The 26343-nt window shown below is 41.3% G+C and overlaps 2 protein-coding genes and 1 pseudogene across 2 annotated transcripts; all 3 read right to left on the minus strand.

The window, feature by feature from the left end:
- Positions 1–336: 336 nt before the first annotated feature.
- LOC143290715 (uncharacterized) lies at positions 337–2304 on the minus strand. Its single transcript, XM_076600233.1, has 3 exons — positions 2279–2304; positions 1414–2228; positions 337–1070 (listed from the first exon to the last, which is right to left on the minus strand). Exons 1-3 carry the CDS (start codon positions 2302–2304, stop codon positions 337–339), a joined length of 1575 nt encoding a protein of 524 aa, XP_076456348.1.
- Positions 2304–4801, minus strand: LOC143290724 (uncharacterized; annotated as a pseudogene).
- Positions 4802–10997: 6196 nt separating this feature from the next.
- On the minus strand, positions 10998–21152 carry LOC143290735 (uncharacterized). The gene is made up of 5 exons (XM_076600253.1): positions 20991–21152; positions 18091–18303; positions 16428–16540; positions 15467–15486; positions 10998–11233 (listed from the first exon to the last, which is right to left on the minus strand). The coding sequence occupies exons 1-5, from the start codon at positions 21150–21152 to the stop codon at positions 10998–11000; spliced, it is 744 nt and encodes a 247-aa protein (XP_076456368.1).
- Positions 21153–26343: the final 5191 nt, after the last annotated feature.

Consider the following 26343-nt stretch of genomic DNA (forward strand, 5'->3'; position numbering starts at 1 on the left):
GGATGTGGGGCCGTAGACTTCTTTTAAGGCATCATAGAACCTCTTCATATCGTGCCTGTCAGCATATCCCTGGATCTCATCAGCTTTGTCACTCAGCCACTTATCCTGCATCTGGCGTAACTTTTGCTGAACAGTCCTGCGGATGGCATCATACGCATCCTTTTTTGATGTGGACTTTGGGTTGCTCAGGTGGGCTTGATGCAGACGGCGTTTCTCATCCAGAAGCTGCTTGATTTCATCACAGTTTTCATCAAACCAGTCTTTGTGCTTTCTGGTCATGGGTCCCAGGGTCTCTGAAGCTGTACTATAGATCAGCTCACGCCAGATACAACATCGTCAGGTCAGGTCATTAGATGGTACACTTCTCCTGTAGGATGTTGGTACACTTCTTCTCGTGTAGGATGTTGGTACACTTCTCGTGTAGGATGTTGGTACACTTCTTCTAGTGTAGGATGTTGGTACACTTCTTGTGTAGGGTGTTGGTACACTTCTTGTGTAGGATGTTGGTACACTTCTTCCCGTGTAGGGTGTTGGTACACTTCTTCTCGTGTAGGATGTTGGTACACTTCTTCTCGTGTAGGATGTTGGTACACTTCTTCTCGTGTAGGACGTTGGTACACTTCTTCTCGTGTAGGATGTTGGTACACTTCTTCTCGTGTAGGGTGTTGGTACACTTCTTCTCGTGTAGGATGTTGGTACACTTCTCGTGTAGGGTGTTGGTACACTTCTTCTCGTGTAGGATGTTGGTACACTTCTCGTGTAGGATGTTGGTACACTTCTTCTCGTGTAGGATGTTGGTACACTTCTTCCCGTGTAGGAGGTTGGTACACTTCTTCCCGTGTAGGACGTTGGTACACTTCTTCTCGTGTTGGATGTTGGTACACTTCCTCTCGTGTAGGATGCTGGTACACTTCTTCTCGTGTAGGGTGTTGGTACACTTCTTCTCGTGTAGGGTGTTGGTACACTTCTTCTCGTGTAGGATGCTGGTACACTTCTTCTCGTGTAGGGTGTTGGTATACTTCTTCTCGTGTAGGGTGTTGGTACGCTTCTCGTGTTGGATGTTGGTACAACTCTTCCCGTGTAGGATGTTGGTACACTTCTTCTCGTGTAGGATGTTGGTACACTTATTCCCGTGTAGGGTGTTGGTACACTTCTTCTCGTGTAGGATGTTGGTACACTTCTTCCCGTGCAGGGTGGTGGTACACTTATTCCCGTGTAGGGTGTTGGTTCACTTCTTCTCGTGTAGGGTGGTGGTACACTTGTTGTGTAAGGTGTGTTGGTATACTTCTCGTGTAGGATGTCAGTTTACTTCTTCTCCTGTAGGATGCTGGTACACTTCTCGTATAGGATGTTGGTACACTTCTTCTCGTGTAGGGTGGTGGTACACTTGTTGTGTAAGGTGTGTTGGTATACTTCTCGTGTAGGATGTTGGTACACTTCTCGTATAGGGTGTTGGTACACTTCTCGTGTAGGATGTTGGTACACTTCCTCTCGTGTAGGGTGTTGGTACACTTCTTCTCGTGTAGGATGTTGGTACACTTCTTCTCGTGTAGGGTGTTGGTACACTTCTTCCCGTGTAGGATGTTGGTACACTTCTTCTCGTGTAGGGTGTTGGTACACTTCTTCTCGTGTAGGGTGTTGGTACACTTCTTCTCGTGTAGGATGTTGGTACACTTCTCGTGTAGGATGTTGGTACACTTCTTCCCGTGTAGGGTGTTGGTACACTTCTTCTCGTGTAGGATGTTGGTACACTTCTTCCCGTGTAGGATGTTGGTACACTTCTTCTCGTGTAGGGTGTTGGTACACTTCTTCCCGTGTAGGGTGTTGGTACACTTCTTCTTGTGTAGGATGTTGGTACACTTCTTGTGTAGGGTGTTGGTACACTTCTTCTAGTGTAGGATGTTGGTACACTTCTTCTAGTGTAGGATGTTGGTACACTTCTTGTGTAGGATGTTGGTACACTTCTTCTCGTGTAGGATGTTGGTACACTTCTTCTAGTGTAGGATGTTGGTACACTTCTTGTGTAGGGTGTTGGTACACTTCTTCTAGTGTAGGATGTTGGTACACTTCTTCTAGTGTAGGATGTTGGTACACTTCTTGTGTAGGGTGTTGGTACACTTCTTCTCGTGTAGGATGTTGGTACACTTCTTCCCGTGTAGGATGTTGGTACACTTCTACTCGTGTAGGATGTTGGTACACTTCTTCTCGTGTAAGGTGTTGGTACACTTCTTCTCGTGTAGGGTGTTGGTACACTTCTTCCCGTGTAGGGTGTTGGTACACTTCTCGTGTAGGATGTTGGTACATTACTTCTCGTGTAGGATGTTGGTACACTTCTTCCCGTGTAGGATATTGGTACACTTCTTCCCGTGTAGGGTGTTGGTACACTTCTTCCCGTGTTGGATGTTGGTACACTTCTTCTCGTGTAGGGTGTTGGTACACTTCTTCCCGTGTAGGGTGTTGGTACACTTCTTCTCGTGTAGGATGATGGTACACTTCTTCTCGTATAGGATGTTGGTACACTTCTTCTCGTGTAGGATATTGGTACACTTCTTCCCGTGTAGGATATTGGTACACTTCTTCCCGTGTAGGGTGTTGGTACACTTCTTCCCGTGTAGGATGTTGGTACACTTCTTCTCCTGTAGAATGTTGGTACACTTTTTCTCGTGTAGGATGTTGGTACACTTCTTCTCGTGTAGGGTGTTGGTACACTTCTTCTCGTGTAGGGTGTTCGTACACTTCTTCCTGTGTAGGATGTTGGTACACTTCTTCCCGTGTAGTATGTTCCCGTGTAGGATGTTGGTACACTTCTTCTCGTGTTGGATGTTGGTATACTTCTTCTCGTGTAGGATGTTGGTACACTTCTTCTCGTGTTGGATGTTGGTACACTTCTTCCCGTGTAGGATGTTGGTACACTTCTCGTGTAGGGTGTTGGTACACTTCTTCTCGTGTAGGATGTTGGTACACTTCTCGTGTAGGATGTTGGTACACTTCTTCTCGTGTAGGATGTTGGTACACTTCTTCTCGTGTAGGATGTTGGTACACTTCTTCTCGTGTAGGGTGTTGGTACACTTCTTCTCGTGTAGGGTGTTGGTACACTTCTTCTCGTGTAGGGTGTTGGTACACTTCTTCTATAGGATGTTGGTACACTTCTCGTGTAGGATGTTGGTACACTTCTCGTGTAGGATGTCAGTTAACTTCTTCTCCTGTAGGATGTTAGTACACTTCTCGTGTAGGATGTTGATACACTTCTTCTATAGGATGTTGGTACACTTCTCGTGTAGGATGTTGGTACACTTCTCGTGTAGGATGTTGGTACACTTCTTCCCGTGTAGGATATTGGTACACTTCTTCTTGTGTAGGGTGTTGGTACACTTCTCGTGTTGGGTGTTGGTACACTTCTTCTCCTGTAGGATGTTGGTACACTTCTCGTGTAGGATGTTGGTACACTTCTTCCTGTGTAGGATGTTAGCACACTTCTCGTGTAGAGTGTTGGTACACTTCTCGTGTAGGGTGTTGGTACACTTCTCGTGTAGGATGTTGGTACACTTCTTCCCGTGTAGGATGTTGGTACACTTCTTCTCGTGTAGGATGTTGGTAGTACACTTTTCGTGTAGGGTGTTGGTAGCACACTTTTCGTGTAAGATGAAGTACAGTACCAGTGATATCAGTTGACAAAAGATGGTCACCAATCATTTTAAAGATTCTCCTTTTCAAGGTACTTAAAAGAGCTGTTCAATCCCGAACTACTATGGAATTGGAAAGCTACCATCTGACTGTTTTGGGTTTTTTGTTTGTTTTTTGTAGTTGTTTTCTAAAAAATTGTTATTCCTTTACTGCTTACGTTTTGCTATAGCCTATGCTGAGAAAATTTTTAGAAGAACAAGAACACGCCAATGATCTTGATTTGTTTGTATTTCAAAAAGTGCTGTAGATAAGTGCATAAAAGTATATATCACATGAAAGGAAAATGAACCAAGATTTTGTTTTTAAAATGCACACAAAAAACGCGTCGGGACTGTCATTCCATCATATATCTTGTAACTTTTTGATCAAAGGCAAGGCAGGTGTCAAACGACCGAGGAAAAACGGCAGATTCTCAATCCAAGGGAAATAACAACATTATTCTAATGTTGCTTTTGTGCCAAGACGCGGTGACTGTTGCTTCCCCTGAATTGCACGAATTTTTACAAAGTCGCTCGAAACGGTTAGTACACACACACACACACACACACACACACACACACACACACACACACACACACACACACACAAATATGCACCCTTGCGCGCGCGCACACACACACACACACACACACACACACACACACACACACACACACACACACACACACACACACACACACACACATGTACCCTTGCACACACAGACACACACACACACGCGCGCGCGCGCGCGCCATCATCCTCACGTCCTCCGTACTGGCACATACATACTGTCGTGTGAATGATTGACAAGTTAATGACACCTTAATGACTCGTGGTGTGGTGTGTGCTGGTACAGTCGTGGTTCAGGGATTGCAGTGACTGGGGGTGGTGAAAGTTTATACTGAAATAAATCAGTTCGTTTGAAGAATTCTGTGAGAGAGAGAGAGAGAGAGAGAGAGAGAGAGAGAGAGAGAGAGAGAGAGAGAGAGAGAGAGAGAAGGAAGGTGTTCGTGTGAGCAATGGTTGGAAAGTAGTACCTGAGCGGACTAATCTGTCGAAGACTGTGACAGTGTGGTTTCTGTTTATCCGGCAGTGGAATGGTATTCAGAGGATGTCGGTGTTGAGTTCGCTTCATAGTACTATAATGTTTGTTCAGTCTGACCCGCTGACATGGTCACAGGAAGATAATTATTACTGCGATGATCAGCTGGTCAGGCAGAAAAATAACTTGCGTAAGAATATCAGCTCCGTGAACGGGTTAAAAGACACAGAGAGAGGGGGGGGGGGGGAGAGACGGACACAGACAGACAGACAGACAGATCACAGCTCCTAAACAAGACCCTATTCAACATTACAGCTATAAATTTATTTTTCGTTTGACAAAAGAATAATCAATCTGACCTTTTTTTTCTCTTTTTTTTTCAAATTATTGACCGACACACACAGTTTCACACCGATATATCTTAAATCTGAGAAACGGTTTGCACCCCCCCCCCCCACCCCCTCCTCCTGTTTTTACATTGAGCATATTTCAACAAGTTTCACAATACATATAGGTAAAATGTTAACATCAGGAAGTGTACATTTGTTATCTTGTTCTTATTGAAGCTTCTTAAGAAAGTCATGTTTAAACTGATAATTTGATAGATATCTACCTCTTTACACACACACACACACACACACACACATATATATATATATATATATATATATATACACACACACAAACACACACACACACATACATACATATATATATATATATATGTATGTATGTGTGTGTGTGCGTGTGTTGCTGGGTTTTTTTGTTTTGTTTGTTTTTTTTTGGTTTTGTTTTTTTTGTTCTTGTTTTTAATTCAGTCATCTATGTATTTATTTCTGTATTTGTTTATCTACCTATATGTCCTATTTTATTTGATTTATTATTTATTTGTTCTTTTGTTTATCAGTTACTTATATTCTGTGCAACCCATTTTTTCGATTAAATTATTCATAATTGTACTTTTTTCTTCTTCTTTTTTTTCAATATAATTTTTCTTTTCATTTATTTATTTGTTCATTCATTTTATGCAACCCATTTTTTTCTGTTTACTTATTCATAATAATAATAATTGTACTTATTCATAATATATATATATATATATATATGTGTGTGTGTGTGTGTGTGTGTGTGTGCGTGCGTGCGTGTGTGTGTGTGTGTGTGTGTCTGCGTGCGTGTTTTATGTGTGTGTGTGTATTTTATTACATGTTGTAATTTTTTCCCATCACAGTGGAATGCAGAGTGTGGTCATTGCATGATTGTGAGCGTGCCCTCGACTACCTTCCCCAAAGTTGTATTTTATGTGGATAGCATTGTGCCTAGGTTAATGATACCAATCGACAGGGTTCAAACATATCAATGGCTTCTTCTTCTTCGTGGGCTGCAACTCCCACGTTCACTCGAATGCACACGAGCGGGCTTTTACGTGTATGACCGTTTTTACCCCGCCATGTAGGCAGCCATACTCCGTTTTCGGGGGTGTGCATGCTGTGTATGTTCTTGTTTCCATAACCCACCGAACGCTGACATGGATTACAGGATCTTTAACGTGCGTATTTGATCTTCTGCTTGCATATACACACGAAGGGGGTTCAGGCACTAGCAGGTCTGCACATATGTTGACCTGGGAGATCGTAAAAATCTCCACCCTTTACCCACCAGGCGCCATCACCGTGATTCGAACCCGGGACCCTCAGATTGACAGTCCAACGCTTTAACCACTCGGCTGTTGCGCCCGTCATATATCGATGGCTGTTTTCGTTGAGTTTATGCTCAGTTAGGCCTGCTCCTCAGTTGTCAGGTGTGAGTAGAGTGTTAGCCCAGAGGTAGCGCGTCCGCCTAGGAAGCGACAGAATCTTAGTGCACTGGTTCGAATCCCATAGTCGCCAGTATTTTCTCTCCCCCTCCACTAGGACCTTATGGTGGTCTGGACGCTAGTCATTCGGATGAGACAATCAACGGACGCCCTGTGTGAGGCATAAAAGAACTCACGTAACAGAACCCACGACAACAAAACAGGTTGTCAATGAAAAAATTCTGTAGAAAAATGCACTTCGATAGGAAAACAAATGAAATTACAGGCAGAAAAAAGATACAAAAAGAAACATGAGTGGCGCTCTCAGTGTAGCGACGCACTCTCCTTAGAGTAAAAGAACCCACGGCAACAAAGGGGTTGTTCCTGGCAAAATTCTGTAGAAAAATCCACATCGATAGGAAAAACAAATAAAACTCCATGCAGGAAAAAAAAAAAAAAAAAAAAGGGTGGCGCTGTAGTGTAGCGACACGCTCTCCCTGGGGAGAGCAGCCCGAATTTCACACAGAGAAATCTGTTGTGATAAAAAGAAATACAAATACAAATACTATATATATATTCCTGCCCCCGAAGAACGTTTCCATCCATAGCTCACGTCAAACTCAAAGAGTGTCTGTCATGTTGGTGTCCTGAGGGCTGTGGGCGGCACTGGTATGGTGTAAATTATTGTGATGTGTCCGCAATAACTATGCAAGTAGGTATACCTCGGATTAAGACACGACTTGCATCCCCACGTACGTAATTTTTCTTCTTCATTTTCTGTCTTTGGCATGTCCAATGCCTGTGTAATAATAATAATAATAATAATGATGATGATGATAACAATAATCATCTTCTTCTTCTACATCATCATCATCATCGTCGTCATCATGGAAACATGAAGAAGAAGAAGAATACAACCGCTACTAATAATAAAGACGATGATGATTAGCAACAAATCCTTGCTGATAGTTCCCACAGTTATTAGGCTGCGTGTATTGCTTTTTAACAGACACATTTCAGAGGACGCCAGTGGCACATAATAAAATTGATAATGTTGCGATACATCAGAGCTAATAAGGTGACAACTATATATATATATATATATTTCTAATTCACCGACGGTTCATATTGCACTGGATCTCAGTGCTGCATCTTTGAGGGCTAGTTGGCCTTTGGGAACCATCCAGACGCCGACTGTCCTAAAACCCTCTTGGCCGGGAGAGTGAGGATGTAACTTGGGCAAGACACTCTCTGCTAAAATCTTCTTCTTCTTCTGCGTTCGTGGGCTGCAACTCCCACGTTCACTCGTATATATGCGAGTTGGCTTTTTACGTGTATGACCGTTTTTACCCCGCCATGTAGGCAGCCATACTCCGCTTTCGGGGGTTTCTGCAAAAATCAAATTCTAGCCCTGATCGTCGGGAGAGCAGTTACCTCCTCTGCTGTTCTGATGGTCATAGTCGAACACGACTGACTATCATATTCTTTCATATATTCCGAAAGAAACGAGAATTTGTGCTGATAACATTTAAAGAATTTTTTTTTAAAGAGTGAGAGAATAAAAGAATATGAACTGAATAAGTATATTAAGATATTTGATGTTCAATAAACACGCGTGTCCAGGTCAGTGTGTAGACTATTGGCCGCCGTTCTTTCTCTGTTTCTGGACCTTGCGATTGGAATGAACTTCCTTTTTCGCTTCGTCAAGTCTCCACACTCAGCTCTTTCAAGTCTGGCCTTAAAACCCACCTCTTCCCAAAATAGCCTCCCTTGCCTGCCCTTCCTTGTCTTTAGTTTCTACAGTATCAGAGTTATGCATGCGTGTGAATGACTGGTGCGAAAGCGCTTTGATTTGTCTCTGCACAAGATCCAGCGCTATATAAATACCATTATTATTATTATGATTATTATGATTATTATTATTATTATTATTATTATTATTATTATCAATGTGACCCGACCCAGTGAATGTGATGACAAGTGTGTGTGTGTGTGTGTGTGTGTGTGTGTGTGTGTGTGTGTGTGACAAAGCTCTTAACGAATATGAAAGCGTATACATGTGTGCTGCGCTTTCTGCTATTGACGGTGACTGCAGTTGCATAATTGAGTCCTTGCATGAAACAGGGGTCACGGCAGGACAGCTACTGAGTAATTGCCTGGAACAGTACTTTTGTTGCTAATTAGTGAGCGAGCGAGAGAGAGAACATAGTGTGTGTGTGTGTGTGTGTGTGTGTGTGTGTGTGTGTGTGTGTGTGTGTGTGTGTGTGTGTGTGTGTGTGTGCGTGTGTGTGTTTGCTTGTTTGCTTGCTTGCTTGCGCGGAAGCGCCATTCGAGGAATGCCTTGTGCAATCAAGCGTAACTCAATGCGGATAGCAAATCTAAAGGAATATTGCCACTTTCTGCTTGCTTCGTAAATGTTAGCGTTGTTTGTGATGAAATGTCAAGACAGGAATTGTGCACGCACGCACACACGCACACACACACACACACACACATACACGCACGCACGCACAACGACACACACGCACGCACACACGCATGCGCATGCACTCATTTGCCAATTGCCCTTCCGTGCATCGTAAAGTTGCGTGCATAACTTGGAAAAAGAGACACGTGGATTACAGAACATGACCCATTTTTCCAGCCAAAGTGATTTGTTTGTTCCAGGGAGGTATATTGGAGACAATCGTAGCGTATATGATTTTCATGTTATTATATATTATTTAGAAGAAAATCATTTCCGGGTTTATCAATTTCAAAAGACTTTGAGAAAGCCTTTGACTCCGCTAGGTGAGATCATGAGAACTGAGTTTGAAAATCATCTGGACTGGGTATAGAATTAGTTAAGTGGGTTGCTACATTCCGTAGAAAATCTTTTCGTGTGTTATGATGGATGGAAAGGTGTCACAAAGACCAGATATATAAAGAGGTTGTCGTCCAGGAGACCCGCTTTCACCATATCTGTTCGTTTCTAGTGCGGAAATAATAAGCGTAAGATTCTGGAGGTTGATGTTATTACAGATATTAATATAACTGATTGTGTAATGTTAATCTATTTGCAGACGACATAACTTTTGTATTAGATGGGTATTAACAAGTTGTACGAAAAAAAAACCCAACAGTTTGATACCATTGACATTTCTGAAGACTGAAACTAAACAATGAAAATGCATGTAATTTTTTTTTCGAAGAAATGAAGAAATCTGTGAATACATACTTACCAGAAAGAAATCGAAATTGATATGGAACTCCCCAAACTGCTAGGCACTTTGATTTGCAAATGATTTGTCAAAACGAGTGAAATATACACTGCAAACGAGTTTGTAGTGGTAATGAATTTATTGAAAATGTGGCGGAAATGCATATATACATACATGATACATTATATAGGGCTTCATTCTACACTAAAGTTATCTATAATGTCCAAATTTACAAACCTGTGGATACTTCATGTACAGATCAAGTCCAAAAAAAAATACAAAAATATGAATTTGGGTTGAAAAACAAGATAGATATTAAAACAACATATTCAGAACGAAATATTCAAAATACTATTGCAATCATAGTAAAATACATACATGCTCTAAAGATAGCATTCATTAAAAAAAAAGTATTTACACGGAAACTGCATAGGAAAGTTTTATACACAACATGTCCATAAATATATCTGCACGGTCCCTAAAACTTATCTAATTACAAATGCAGTACGTTTTCAAAGATGCTTTCAGAGTACATGTCAGTTTCACGATCATATTGATTGAAACATTTACAGGAAGTGTTAGCTGAACGTGTTTTCTACGAAGGCAAATCAAAGATGCCTAACAATGCAATTCACTTCAAATATTGGACAATCAAACATATAATTATTGTCACTGATGTATCTGACAGAAATGGATCTAAATAAGTTTCTGTAAGTTGTCATAAATATATGACATTGAAACTAATTCCATTCATTAGTTGGGATGCTCACAAGCGGAAAAACTTATTCGAGGAACACACAGAAGTTAAAATAGTGGATTAAGGAAAACACCAACTTTTTGCATTTTACCGAATGTAGTTTCCATACCAGTTAATCACTGAGGCCAACTGGGCAAGTTATGTGATTTCGTTTACATGAAGTCATATACTTTATAGCATTCCTATTGAGACATTCCTTTTGTTGTTCTTCATTTTCTTTCTGTGCGATGTTTTCTTCGAATAAAATAAAATTAGAACAACAAAGAAAAATCAAAGTTGAGTCCGTTATTTACACATTATTACAATTATGTACATGCACAAAAAAAAAATCTACAACATAGAATAAACCATTCAGAATCAACCCCACCCCTTCGCCCACCTCCCCCTCTCCTTCATCCATTGCTTTCCCCTCCCCCCTCCCTCCCTCCCTATCTTTGTCCTCTCCTGTTCAAGGTGGGGGGTGGGAGGTGCTAAGGACACCCACAGCTGTCCGGAAAGATACAGAAGCGAAAAGGCCAGAGGAAGATGGATGATCAGTCATTAGCATTTCTTGCAGGACTTTCGGCAACTTTTCAGCATGTAGTCCGGGTTCGCCTTGCACTCTCCTCTTTTGGCCCACTGTGCGCATTTGTTGTCCTCATCCACACACTCTTCGGGTTCGGCCGAGACGCATTTCTTGCAAGACTTTTTGCAATTTTTCAGCATGTAATCGGGGTTTTTCTCGCAGCTTCCTGCCTCGGACCACATCTTGCAACTGGCTTCGTCATCCTTACACTCTGTGAACGAAGAGAAAACAACACGGCTGTGAACAACAGGTGGAAACGCGCGCATGTCTCCTACACACACACACACACACACACACACACACACACACACACACACATTTGCATGCCTACTGGTTCCCTCAAACTGTCTACTTTCCTATATTCATATCAGTCCAGTTTATGTCTGTCTACTCTCTGTCTCTTTTATCAAGAATGCCAACAGTTTCCTAAATCTCTCTTCAAATGAAAGCGATAGAATCCTTTCACGTAGTTCTGTGTTGCAACGTCATCCAAACTAACCGAACTGACACAAATGTTACCTGTTAATCACACCATAAAACCTTGAGCCAGCTCCGGAACCATAGCTTGAAGCCATGATGTTTTAACTCACTCAGTACGGCCAGTCCTCTCTTCTCCTCTACACAGACCCCTCGGATGTCCAGTGGGTGTCTCAATGACCCCACCTTTAGCTTCCGTCGTCAGAATTGTGGTATTCTTTGTCAACATTCACGTCTTCAGTATAAGAGCCTTCCGCTTGCAATATTTTGATGATGGTAATTGGGGTGAAACGCTGTTAACGTCGTCTCTTTCGCCGTTCGTATGGAGAGAGTTAAACAGGAAATAGAGGAACACGGGATATGAACCGAGAGAGACAGAGAAAGTGTGTGCATTTAGGTAGGAGGTGTGTGTTGTGGTTCATGTTCACACGTTATCGGACAGAGGAGTTACAGAGTCAGGGTTAGATAGGGAAAGTGTTCGTTGACGAGGGTACTAGATAAGTAACATACTTGCTCTTTTTACATCCAGTCCTCACCCTTCCCCACGTGGGGATGCCGGGGGTCTTTCAGTACAAATAGCATCCCCGCCTTCTGGAAATTCTGTGCTAGAAATTTGCTCTTTTCTGTCACTCTCTTTTGTTTCTGCCTGTTTTCTTTCTTCTCTGTTGTCTCCTTTTTCCGCCTTTCCAATCCATTCGCCTTTCTTTTTGCAAGCAAGCCATGACACTTTTTTTTCTCTCTCTTTTCGGCAGTCAGTGATGCACTGTCTGTGTTGTTTTGCTCTGGCGATTAGGTAGTGAGATGTAAACACTGAGATGGGCACTAGCTGCCCATTCTGCAGTATTATTTGCCTTTTTATATGGCCTTTTTCATGTGTTTTTTGTTTGGCTTTGAAGTATTGTTGTTGTTTTTCCTTTTTTACGATTTTTTTTTAATCAGGGGATGATGAATTAAGCGGAAGGGCTGGCGTCCTGAGCATGGCCTAGTCTTATTTGCCACTAGGAGTTAAACGGTTGGGATACTGTGTCATGAACTGTGTTTTGTGGGGTTTTCTAAGTGTTTTTGTGTGTGTGTGTGTGTGTGTGTGTGTGTGTGTGTGTGTGTGTGTGTGTGTGTGTGTGCTTTGTTTGGGTTGTTTTTTGTTGTTGTTGTTGTTTTTTTTGTAGATGTAACAGTTTTGTGTTGACGCGGTTGAGCATTTGTATGGTTTGACAGTCCTGATATGGCCCTGTGCGGTCGGCTGGACTATAAACAACAAGAACAAGAACAAGCCCTCGCCCTGAAAGAGGGGCTGGAGTTAGTGAAGCAATATGTAGACGACGAGGAAAATGCAAAAGCCAATGAAAATAAATCACAACAACTAACCTTCTAACTTCCAGAACATCCATCACCTTCCTGACACTGTAATGCAGTATGGTGTCTGGGCTCCGCATTTCAATAATCCTCATTAAAAATCCTCAGTTACAATTGTTAGACATAGTACTGACTTTCATCACAGCCTTCCCGCGGTAACTTTTTTTCTGCGCTTGTGAGTATGGCTGAAATGAACGCCTGTAAATGAAAGAGTGAAAATGATTTAGAATGGTATGAGTGGACGTTAACTCACTCAGTACGGCCAGTCCTCTCTTCTCCTCTACACAGACCCCTCGGATGTCCAGTGGGTGTCTGAATGACCCAACCTTTAGCTTCCGTCGTCAGAATTGTGGCATTCTTTGTCAACATTCACGTCTTCAGTATAAGAGCCTTCCGCTTGCAATATTTTGATGATGGTAATTGGGGTGAAACGCTGTTAACGTCGTCTCTTTCGCCGTTCGTATGGAGAGAGTTAATACTGACTGTTTTCATGTGATTTGTTTTCCTTTTATAGCTGATCATGTGCTATCTTGGGTATCTCGTTCTCATGCACTGGCGAGCGTGCAATCTTATGGCTGGCGATGCGCTGTCAACTGTGTGACCTCCACAATTTCACACCGAGAAATCTGTTGTGGCCCAAACAACAACAACAAAACCAATAATACAATACAACGAAAAAGACAATATATCACTGTAATTCATCCGAAAACGATTAGTTCTTCAAATAATCCAAGACAGTACTCATGTTTTATTCATCAAGCTTGTCTAATTTCTCCTACGATTTCACTTGGTATATGTCGTTTGACGGCTTCTGATGATCATATCCCTGTCTAAGGAGTGAACGCGCGGCCTTTGTAAATCGTTGAGATGCATACCTCCAATCCAAAGGGATGCAGCAGTGACGTGTATTTTACATTGACGTCTTCGGCAGCTCGGTTGCTTTTGGCTGACAACACCATCACGGCCATCATTGACGATAGCTCATCCTGAATAACTGTCTTTTAACAGGTGGTCAGTGTTGTTGTTGTTTTGTATTGTTGTTGTTCTTGTTGCTGCTGTTTTGTTGTTGTTGTTGTTGTTTTCTATTGTTGTTGTTCTTGTTGTTGTTTGCTACACGTGGAAGCTGTACTAATTCAGAAGCAAAGACCGATAAGATACCCAAACATTACGTGGTGGATACCATGGCAGTGTGTGGGTTCTTTCTACTTTAATGTCCTTGTTACTCACCAACTGGTCTGTCAGTTCCTCCTGAAACAAACATAAGCGTTGGTATATAACTCTCTCTCTCTCTCTCTCTCTCTCTCTCTCTCTCTCTCTCTCTCTCAGAGACAGATATTACAATTGAATACACAGGCAATAGATGGCATGGAAGTACAGGCCACAAAGATTGAAAAAAAGATATATCACATAGCCAAAGCAGACGATCCAATGTAATACAAACTAGGTTACAAAATCTGCTTTTGAATAGCAAAATACGTGCATGACATCGCCTTTGGTTCAACCTATGTTATTTCTCCCTTTCAATACGGACCTAATTACCAGTAAATCCCTTACCGAGAAATGACTTCTAAGTCAACAACAATAACAGTAGCACTGGCAGCAGTAGAATTGGAAGAGGGGTAATTGTATAGTCTTGAAACGTGATCATACAAACTGTTGAACAAGAGAGGCAAGGTCTTCAAGACTCACTTGTGATAAATTAAGTCCCCTAGCATTAATTACAGAGTAATTTCCCTTTTTTACTATGCACCAAAACGTTTGCAAAATAAATAAAAATTCCATGCTTAGCAAAAGAAGTTCCTGTTTGAACAAAAAATGATAATAATGATTCCTCTTGTTGCTGTGTCGAATAAGAGGTCAAAGTGCCAAGTTTAGAGAATACAAAAAATATAAATATAACAGTAAATGCAGTTTGCATATAATTAGGCTTCTTTTTTATTTTTTTGTGCCCATCCCAGAGGTGCAATATTGTTTTAAACAAGATGACTGGAAAGAACTGAATTTTTCCTATTTTTATGCCAAATTTGGTGTCAACTGACAAAGTATTTGCAGAGAAAATGTCAATGTTAAAGTTTACCACACACACACACACACACACACACACACACACACACACACACACACACACAGACAACCAACCACCGGGTTAAAACATAGACTCACTCTGTTTACACAAGTGAGTCAATAAAATCAGATTAACAACACAGCACTCACAGCAGTCATCAAAACTGACACAACATAACCATCAGAATTGAAAATTGTGCAAAACGTTCTCTTTATCCGACAGCGTTGAAATTCTAAATAAATTTGTTGTCATAGACTTTCGAGGCACACAAATGTACAACTCTGAGACAACTTTCCCACTGGTATTGCTTGATATTAACCCCTCTCTCTCTCTCTCTGTCTCGTGAAAACTATGTCACTCGGGTACACGCACATCCACACACCGATCGCCCCTCCACGACACACACACACAAACACCACACACACACACACACACCACACACACACACACACACACACACACACAAATGAGTGAGGTATGAACAGAGGGGTGAACATGTACTCACCTACACAAAGCCCATTCTCGCATGCAGCATTCAGTTTTTCACACTTTGAGCACGGTGCCCCAATCTGGAAAGGGTACTCGCCAATCATGTTACCCCTGCACATGAAATGATAATAATAATAATAATAATGATAATAATCATGTCACCCCTATAATAATAATAATAATAATGGTGGATTTTTTTTTTAGACTGTTCCCGTGCAATATGACAGGTGACTTGCCGCCACCAGGTAACCTGTTGCCATGGAGATGGATTTCAGTATTTGATTACGCTTTGAAAGACAGCAAGTGTTACGAGTCACTGCAGCAGGGTTTGTTTGTTTGTTTTTTGGTGGTGGGGTGGCGGGGCGGGGGTTGGGAGGGGGGGAGTAATGAATATGTAACTGAAGTCAAACTGACTCCTACATTTTGACTGCTCATTTTTCACCATCAAATCATGTTGTTAATAGCGCAGCCACCGGAGACACAGGTGACTGCTTTTGTTTTTGTTTTTGACTCAGTAGGAATCACATTTGAGTTTCGAAGACTTTGCCTTTCTTGTTTATGATCATCATCATGACTGATGATCAAATCAGCATCAGTATCAGTAGTATCAAGGAAGCGTCACTGCGTTCGGACAAATCTACATACGCTACACCACATCTGCCAAGCAGATGCCTGACCAGCAGCCTAACCCAACGCGCTTTGTCAGGCCTTGAGAATGATAAAAAATAAAATAAAATAAAATAAAAATCCCCGTACAACCCAGATGAACGTGATTGAATACCAAGTCTCAGTCCAGGGGGAACTGAGAGCTATAACCCGTTATTAGAGGTGGGTAGTTTGCAACTGCAAACACACTCTCTCTCTCTCAGACACACACACACACACACACACACACACACACACGCACGCACACACACACACACACACACACACACACACACACACGCTATATTCTCTCTCTCTCTCTCTCTCTCTCTCTCTCTCGCTCGCTCACTAATTAACAACAAAAGTACCAACTCACTTGGGTTCGTATCGACAGACGAGGAACCAGTTTTCACCAGTCTGACCGGTCCCGAACAGAGGGTAACACTTGCGCGTGCTGCAGCCCACCTGTGTCGTCTTGGCCCATGTCAGCTGAGACATATTTATCGTTTTGTCAGACGGGCGCAATACCCGAATGGTTAAAGTGTTGGACTTTCAATCTCAGGATCCCGGGTTCGAATCTCGGTAACGGCGCCTGGTGGGTAAAGGGTGGAGATTTTTCAGACCTTCCAGGTCAACACATGTGCAGAACTGCTTGTACCTGAACCCCCTTCGTGTGTATACACAAGCAGAAGATCAAATACGCACGTTAAAGATCCTGTAATCCATGTCAGCGTTCGGTGGGTTATGAAAAAAAAAAAACATACCCAGCATGCACACCCCCGAAAACGGAGTATGGCTGCCTACATGGCGGGATAAAACGGTCATGCACGTAAAAGCCCACTCGTGTACATACGAGTGAACGTGGGAGTTGCAGCCCACGAACGCAGAAGTAGAAGAAAGAATAATTTCGTCAGTTTGAATGGGAATTACCGGAAAGAAATTTTCGAGGTCAAATGTAGATAAAGGGCCACAGCTATCACCGTAGTCAGGATTGAAGAGCATGACCAGCGAGTCCGTTGCTTGCGATTCTTTTTCGTTTGTCTTCGATAAGTGATGACTTTGTTGTGGAAACACACAAGCGGTTGTGTCCATAGAAAAGAAAATATTTGTTGATAGCTTACCAATATGTGTTAGATGCATAATTTTGGGAGAGAGAAAAACATTTTTCTGTTGTTTCAATCCTCACGAAAAAAAAATTTATTATTTTTTTTTTAATCAAAATCAACCTTGAACCAGTTTTATATCATTAGATAAATTGTTGAGTATAATTATGGTCATTTGGAAAATAAAACATTAAACGCCGTTGAAAGTCTTAGTACGCACAACGAAGTTAGGCTATACCTGGATGGGTGCAATAAACTGGTTCAGTAAGAATTCAGTTGTCGACCTCCACTCGATGATATATTTCCCAATGTTCTGCGGGGTAACAGTATGTCGTTTATAAGCTCTGGCGTCACGTCAAAATGGTCAGCTCTCCCGTTAGCTTGAGTGGTACTTTCCGGAGAGCAATATAAAGATTTTAGACTGAAAACATAACGAGGTGCTATGGTTTGTTTCACTAATCATAACAAATCTATCAAGATTTAAGTGCTGGGTTTTTTGGGGTTTTTTTTTTTATCAAACACGGACCGAGAGACAGTCGACTTGCAGGTAGACGTGACTAGACACACAGTACAATGAAGTATTCGTATCTCGCTGTATTCTATTCGACTTCGATAATTATGCCTTTGTGTTCTTCAAAATTCTTAAACGAACCCACCTTGAGCTACGGTTTCAGTTTTAATGAGGTATCAAAGGGTTAGGACCTATCCGTATACGCTACACCACACCTGCTATTTTTTTTTATTAATTAGAAAAAAGAGAGGTTGGCAGCCTATGAAAGACGTAGGCCTACGTACATGCTCGATGCTAAATAAATGTCTTATTTGAATCGGTTTCTGTTCACCTGACCAAGGTATATCCAACATAAAATCCTTACTTGGTCTGATCCAACTCCCAACGCATTTCGACGATCAAATGTGCTTGGTTGACTGACTCACCTGAGTGTAATGACAAGCCGATCCACAAGAATGTTGGCCGTATCTGTATATATTCTTCTCGTCATAGAACGCCTTCATGGCTCTGTCTATGAGCATCGATTCATCTGCAGTCTTGTTGCTGTTCCAGGCCAGGTTCTCGCCCAGACCCTTGTGTACGAAATTACATCTGTTTGCCCATTCTTCAGCCTCTGTCGCCAGGCTTTCGTTCCACACCTGAAGGATCAAAATGCCAAGAATACAGTCAGGTCTTTGTTCCACACCTGAAGGATCAACATGCCAAGAATACAGTCAGGTCTTTGTCCCACACCTGAAGGATCAAAATGCCAAGAATACAGTCAGGTCTTTGTCCCACACCTGAAAGATCAACATGCCAAGAATACAGTCAGGTCTTTGTCCCACACCTGAAAGATCAACATGCCAAGAATACAGTCAGGTCTTTGTCCCACACCTGAAAGATCAAAATGCCAAGAATACAGTCAGGTCTTTGTCCCACACCTGAAGGATCAACATGCCAAAGATAGTCAGGTCTTTGTCCCACACCTGAAACATCAACATGGCAAAGATACAGTCAGGTCTTTGTCCCACACCTGAAGGATCAACATGCCAAAGATACAGTCAGGTCTTTGCCCTACACCTGAAAGATCAACATGGCAAAGATACAGTCAGGTCTTTGTCCCACACCTGAAGGATCAACATGCCAAAGATGCAGTCAGGTCTTTGTCCCACACCTGAAGGATCAACATGCCAAGGATACAGTCAGGTCTTTGTCCCACACCTGAAAGATCAACATGCCAAAGATACAGTCAGGTCTTTGTCCCACACCTGAAAGATCAACATGCCAAGAATACAGTCAGGTCTTTGTCCCACACCTGAAGGATCAACATGGCAAAGATACAGTCAGATCTTTGTCCCACACCTGAAACATCAACATGCCAAGAATACAGTCAGGTCTTTGTCCCACACCTGAAGGATCAAAATGCCAAAGATACAGTCAGGTCTTTGTCCCACACCTGAAGGATCAACATGCCAAGGATACAGTCAGGAGGGATATGGAAATGGCGGGGAGGATGAGGGGGGGGGGGCTAGGCGAGGAGGGGAGGGGCGTTAGTTACGGGTAGGTTCAGGTTTCACGTCATCACACGCGGCCACGTCAGATGTGTCTCTCTGATAGAATCATGCCAGGAAAATGAAAAGAGGTGGGAATAAGTGGATGGGGGGTTGGGTAGGGGTGGATGGGGGGTAGGGGTGGGGGTGGGGGGGGGGGAAGGCGCTCTTCTTCTTTGCGGCATGCCTAGTTTTCTGGGCATTTTTCAGTTAAGAATTAGCACGCCTGCCTTGTGGATAAACAGCGATAGAAATGTCCTTTCTTTTCTTTTCTCAGTCGTTTTCACTGTTTTTGTCCCCCGTTTACCCTTCTCTACCTGTCGACCAACCAGTTGATAATTATTACCCCCACCCCACACCCATTCTCCCTCTACCTGAAAATCTTTTCTTTCTTTCTTTTTTTTTATTTTTTATTTTTCTCAATTTGGTCCTGATCATTGGGCGCTGAGACACAGACAGACAGACAGACGGAGACAGAGAGATAGAGAGAAGACGAATAAGAAGGAGGAGGAGGAGTAGAATTCACACATGGACCGACTGATACAAGCAATGCATCAAAATGTCATGAATAATAGATCAACAAATAGATAGATAGCTAGACAGATAGATACACTTTTCACGGGGGAGGGTGTTAAAACAAACCAATAGATAAACATAAGTAAAATGATTGATTAACAGACAAACTATTATCACTAGCGTGTGCGTTAAAATCATTCAATAATTACAGGATTATGAATAACCTCGCTCACTAGCGATGTTCAAGTGTTAAGAAAGCATAATAAATAAATAAATAAAATAATCTTTCTCTTTTTTTTTTTAAAGATAAACCCTGTCACTGGTGCAGACATCAACATAAACAAATCAACCTTGTCACACAAAAATGGTCGTTGAATAAAACGAAATAATAATAATAATAAATAGTAAAAACAAAAATACATACACGAATAAAACTCTCTCGCCATCACAGACATCAATCAAAATAGACCAATTGATAGAATACACTTTCTCAGAAATGCAGACATAAAATAGACCAGTTAATAAAATACACTTTCTCACAAAAAATGCAGACATAAAATAGACCAGTTAATAAAAACACTTTCTCACAAAAAATGCAGACATAAAATAGACCAGTTAATAAAATACACTTTCTCACAAAAAATGCAGACATAAAATAGACCCATTGATAAAACACACTTTCTCACAAAAAATGCAGACATAAAATAGATCCATTGATAAAACACACTTTCTCACAAAAAATGCAGACATAAAATAGACCCATTGATAAAACACACTTTCTCACATGGTCGGACATGAAAGGAGATCAATTTATGAAATGTACATTCTCACACAAGCTCTGGCATGAAAACAAAACAAATGGATAACTTAAACAGACAGACGGGCGCAATAGCCGAGTGGTTAAAGCGTTGGGCTGTCAATCTGAGGGTCCCGGGTTCGAATCACGGTGACGGCGCCTGGTGGGTAAAGGGTGGAGATTTTTACGATCTCCCAAGTCAACATATGTGCAGACCTGCTAGTGCCTGAACCCCCTTCGTGTGTATATGCAAGCAGAAGATCAAATACGCACGTTAAAGATCCTGTAATCCATGTCAGCGTTCGGTGGGTTATGGAAACAAGAACATATCCAGCATGCACACCCCCGAAAACGGAGTATGGCTGCCTACATGGCGGGGTAAAAACGGTCATACACGTAAAAGCCCACTCGTGTGCATACGAGTGAACGCAGAAGAAGAAGATAAACAGACAGATGGGTTTTAAGGAAGCAGTCTCCTTCTGACCAGCTTGGGCATGTCGGAAGATCCCTCCTTGGCCCTCATCTCGTTGTGGATCCGGAGGATGTGGTCAATCATGGCCTTGTCCATGCTGGCCAGCACTCCTGACGCAACCAGTGACGTCACAGCCATGACGTAAATGGGGCAAGCGGTTAGGGTCCACTGCATCTTTGCTCGTCGCTTCTCGAATCTCTCTGCACAGTTGATCAGTCAGTTTTGTGTCTTGGTATCCATGGCATGGCATGGCATGGCACAGCGGTCATGCAGAGTTGCAGAAATGGTCAATCTTTTAATTACATGAAACTGAAAGCTTCTCGCCCTTTCTCTGTTTGTCGGTCTGATGCCCCCCCCAAAAAACGATCAGTCCGTGTTTTGGTATCTTAATTAACAAGAACGTTCAACAGCGTAAAACAGTTTCAAGATTTAGAATTGATACGTCACATTTTGTTTACAATTATGATAGTTTGCCTGGACAGGAGCAAATGGTGCTCTTATTGCAAGAACACGCCAGAATCAAAACTTCGCTTTCTTATTATATGTCACAAGTATAATGAACTAAAAAGTTGATCTATTCAGACAAGTAAAATAATTCTCGAAATCAGCCTGTGTTTAAACTGTACTTACTTAAAGCTCTCTAGTTTTGTTCACAAAGTAGTAACAGTGCGGAAACAAGCTACAAACTTGTAAACATTTCCTTGTGCACAGCACATGTCATCTCTCATATGTTGGACCAGGCCTGACGGGTGCAACAGCCGAGTGGTTAAAGCGTTGGACTTTCAATCTGAGGGTCCCGGGTTCGAATCTCGGTAACGGCGCCTGGTGGGTAAAGGGTGGAGATTTTTTCGATCTCCCAGGTCAACATATGTGCAGACTTGCTAGTGCCTGAACCCCCTTCGTGTGTATACACAAGCAGAAGATCAAATACGCACGTTAAAGATCCTGTAATCCATGTCAGCGTTCGGTGGGTTTTGGAAACAAGAACATAACCAGCATGCACACGCCCGAAAACGGAGTATGGCTGCCTACATGGCGGGGTAAAAACGGTCATACACGTAAAAGCCTACTCGTGTGCATACGAGTGAACGTGGGAGTTGCAGCCCACGAACACAGAAGAAGAAGAACTTAGACCAGAGGCATGACTGTCTGTCTGTTTCCACCTGTTTTTCTCTGTCTGTCTCAATCTGTCCCCCAACCCCTAGCCCCAGCCCCCCCCCCACCCCCCCTCTCTCTCTCTCTCTCTCTATCTCTCTGTCTGTTTCACTCACACACAGTTGCCGACTTTGCTGAGGACGTGGAAAAATATCGACTTGCTTTGTGTCATTTATCACGAAGTGTTCGTGAAATGTATTTGCTAAAATCCTTATCCGGTCAGCATGTTTTAGTTCACGTAATCTTCGATTAAGCAATATTTTCACTGAGAATGAAGTAATTGAACTTTTTGTTTTTTGCTTTTTCCCCAGAAATATTATTTAGTGATTCAGACAATTTCTTTTTTTCTTTCTTTTTTTTTTTTACTTTCTTTCTTTTTTTCTCTTTGAAAGACAGTAATTTTTTTTTATAATGGTACTAGAACTTAAATCAATAATATCTTTTTTTCTTCTTTTTTTTTTTTTTTTTTTTTTTGCTTTTTTCCCAGAAATATTATTTAGTGATTCAGACAATTCTTATCATGTTGGCGGAAAGTGGTAAAAACCATTGCGTTGATGTTACGTGGCCTTCTCTTTTCTTTCTTTTTTTTAACTTTCTTTCTTTCTTTCTCTTCGAAAGACAGTAATTTTTTTATAATGGTGCTAGAACTTAAATCAATGATATCTTTTTCTTTTTTTTTCCCCAGAAATATTATTTAGTGATTCAGACAATTTCTTTTTTTCTTTCTTCTTTTTTTACTTTCTTTCTTTCATTCTCTTTGAAAGACAGTAATTTTTTTTATAATGGTGCTAGAACTTAAATCAATGATATCTTTGATTTTTTTTTAAAGGGGGGGGGGCTGCAGAATAAAAAGATAATTTACCACAAAACAACCTGTTTTTCTCTGTATATCTGATGTATGAAAAAGAAGAAAAAAAGCACTGATGTTTATACCGCTGTTAACAACAAAAGTTACCACAATGCCAACATTGAAACACACGACATTATCGTCAACATACACACAAACAAAAATGGTAAGCTCACCTCACAGCAAAAAATAAAAACGTGGAAGGATGGTAGGAGGTCTGGAGAGTCTGGTCTGGATCTCTGGGATGGCTCAGGTAATGCAGGACAGTGTCTGAACGAAGCGTTGTCTGACCAACAGTCCCAACCATCTTGCTTATATAGAGGGAGAAAAGAGAGACTTGGCAAATTAAGATAACCTGATGGTAATCTTTCTACTGCGTAATTGTTGACAGTTATTAGTGCGACAAGTCTTTGATTATTAAAGCCATCAACAGCCTGGTATTAGTCGTGGCATTTGTACTGACAGTGAAGCCAGACTGCAATTAGTCATCCTCGCGCCTCCTGGACTTGATTGACAGGCTTTTGATGTGCTCATCTTGTCTGTCCAGACTGTCACTAATTTACTGATCATGGCGATCAGAAAGACAGTTTATGCAAATGAAGTCGGCCTTCATTATGACTATATACCTAATGTATGCTCTGTGATAAGTATGTGAGGAAATGTCGGACGTTCTCCCAACCATCTGGGACTTTCTACGGCTAATGGCTTGCGCCGAGGCCGCTGCGGCTGATTTGAAATTACATCGGCTTAATTTGACAGCACGTGAATCTTGACGATACGAACTTCTTTTATTTAATGTGGACGTGTGCTCGGACGGGCGTGCATACATATAGATATACATATGTAATATGTGTGTATCTTTGTGTGTGTGTGTGTGTGTGTGTGTGTGTGTGTGTGTGTGTGTGTGTGTGTGTGTGTGTGTGTGTGTGTGTGTGTGTGTGTGTGTGTGTGTGTCTTCGCGTGAGCGCGTGCGCGCGTTTCACAAAAAAGGATGTAGCTTTGGTTGATAAATTATCAGTCAATCGAATGGTCAATAAAAGATTTCCCAGCTCTGTTCGTGGAACGGTCACAAAGCTGGTCGTTAAAACACATGTCAGTGTTATTGGCCTCACAGGATATTGTGCTCTTTTTTTTTTTCTTTTGCATTTTCCACACATGAAATCACAGAAAGACCACACACACACACACACACACACACACACACACACACACACACACACACACACACACACACACAACGTAATAAGTGTAAGAAGTTGATCTGTAAACAAGATAATAATAATAATAATAATAATAATAATAATAATAATAATGCTATTTATATAGCGCTGAATCTTGTGCAGAGACAAATCAAAGCGCTTTCGCACCAGTCATTCACACGCATGCATAAATCTAAAAAATAAAAATAAAAAAAAGAAGAAGAAGCAAGAAACGAAAACCAGAGTGCCAGAAACTTTCTACTGTTGCTCCATCAATATTCATATGACAAATAATGGGACCATTGGGTCCGTTTGAAGTGGCTTTGAATCCTCTGGATGTATACGTTGTGGTATCACCAATGATCCTTTGATTCCTTGACAGCCGGAGAAATGTCGACAATAATGTTAATCGGCCGCAACACATAATCTGAAATGTTAGATGGAATGAATAGATACAAGGTATGCTGAGAATTAACCAACTTGCTGATAAGTTTGGAAATTGTATATCAGACAGCTTTCTTTTGTTTGTTTGTTTTTGTTTTTTGGTTGTTGTTGTTTTGGGGGGTTTTTGTTTGGTTGGTTGTTTTTTGTTGTTTTTTTGTTTGTTTGTTTGTTTGTTTGTTTTGTTTTTGTTTTTTGTTTTTTTGTTTTGGTTGGGGTTTTTTGTTTGTTTGTTTGTTTGTTGTTGTTGTTTTTGTTTGTTTGTTTGTTTGTTGTTGTTGTTTTTTTGTGTGTGTTTTTTTGTGGGTTTTTTTTTTTTTGGGGGGGGGGGGTTTGGGGGGGTTGCTTTCTTTTGTACCACGTAATCTATTTTTCACACACACACACACACACACACACACACACACACACAGACATACATACATACATACATACATACATACATACATACATAGAATGAATAGTCGTAGAATGGACGTTGTTCATACAATCAACGTGTATACCCACAATGTTATACCTTTGTGCTGGTCATTGCATTTTGAGACGGCCAGTTGTTCGCTGTGGGTATCATTCGTGTTCTTATTCTCCTGTTCAGGCGGCCGTCTTCGGGACTGCTGGACCGAATGCCTTAAGCCAGTGAAGATGATGGCAGACGGTATGGTCTGAGCAAACATGGTAATGACCTCTGCTCTTCTGTAAAAAGAGGGCGGGGTTGGGGGGGGGGGGGAGAGAGAGAGAGAGAAAAAGCAGAGGGGAACGGGATGGGTGATAGATGTAGTTGAGCGGGTAGCATCAGCCTTTTTTGTAATTCATTTCCATATTTTATGTACATCTCTATAAAAAAAAAAAAAATTAAAAAAATTTTTTTTTAAATTTAAAAACAGACAAAAGATTTTTTTTAAATAATTTTTTTTTAAACCAACGTAAGTCAACACCTTGATTGGATTTGAAGGTTATTGCCGTTTAAGAAGAATGCAGTCGTGGATAACACACTTATAAACAATAATGATAATTACACACACACACACACACACACACACACACACACACACACACACACACACACACACACACACACACACACACACCAATAAAACTATCAACAAACATGGAATTACAGGTTTGAACACCCTATGAATCTCGAAGCAATCTTCCATTAGGTCCAATTTAATTTTGTCAGACAGTTCTCCGTACATAAATCAATCAACTTAGATAGTTTAGTTGTTTTTGTTTTTTGTTGTTGTTGTTGTTGGGGTTTTTTTACTATTTCGTGAGGGGCACCTGTTCATGTAACTTCTATCACAAGCAAATCAAACTAGTAGGTATTGATTATCTTAATCAGACTGAGTGTGTTTTGTGGCTAATCATATTCTGCCTTTAAGGACTTTTTTTTTGTTTGGATCCCATCGTGTCAGCACGCTTTTTTTTCTTCTTTTCTTTTTTTTAATCATAATCTACGTTATTTTCTTTTATTCTGCTCTGGGTGGGCTGGCTGTGGATAGTGGGATAATCGGGAAATATGGATGTATTTTGTATTATTTCCTTTAGCTCACTTTTTGCTTCTTTAGCTTTGGTCCTTCGTTCGAGCGGTGGGCTGGATGTAAAGAATAAAAAAAAAAAGGCATGTTGATTGCTTATCTGTTACCCTCGATGATAAAGATTTTATCTTGTCTTGTCTTGTCTTGTCTTGTCTTGTCTTGTCTCAAAGAAACCAACGGTTAAC

This window comes from Babylonia areolata, chromosome 1 (genome assembly GCF_041734735.1).
Source record: "Babylonia areolata isolate BAREFJ2019XMU chromosome 1, ASM4173473v1, whole genome shotgun sequence".
NCBI lineage: Eukaryota > Metazoa > Mollusca > Gastropoda > Neogastropoda > Buccinidae > Babylonia > Babylonia areolata.

Coding starts and splice junctions, on each gene's coding strand:
- LOC143290715 (XM_076600233.1), bottom strand. CDS start 2,304: ATGTACCAACATCCTACACGAGAAGT. Junction 2,229..2,278: donor CAACATCCTACACGAGAAGT/GTACCAACACCC, acceptor CTACACGAGAAG/AAGTGTACCAACACCTTACA. Junction 1,071..1,413: donor ACCAACATCCTACACGAGAA/GTATACCAACAC, acceptor ACACGGGAAGAG/TTGTACCAACATCCAACACG.
- LOC143290735 (XM_076600253.1), bottom strand. CDS start 21,152: ATGCAGTGGACCCTAACCGCTTGCCCCATTTACGTCATGGCTGTGACG. Junction 16,541..18,090: donor CGGCTTGTCATTACACTCAG/GTGAGTCAGTCA, acceptor AATATGTCTCAG/CTGACATGGGCCAAGACGAC. Junction 15,487..16,427: donor GTCTGTCGATACGAACCCAA/GTGAGTTGGTAC, acceptor TACCCTTTCCAG/ATTGGGGCACCGTGCTCAAA.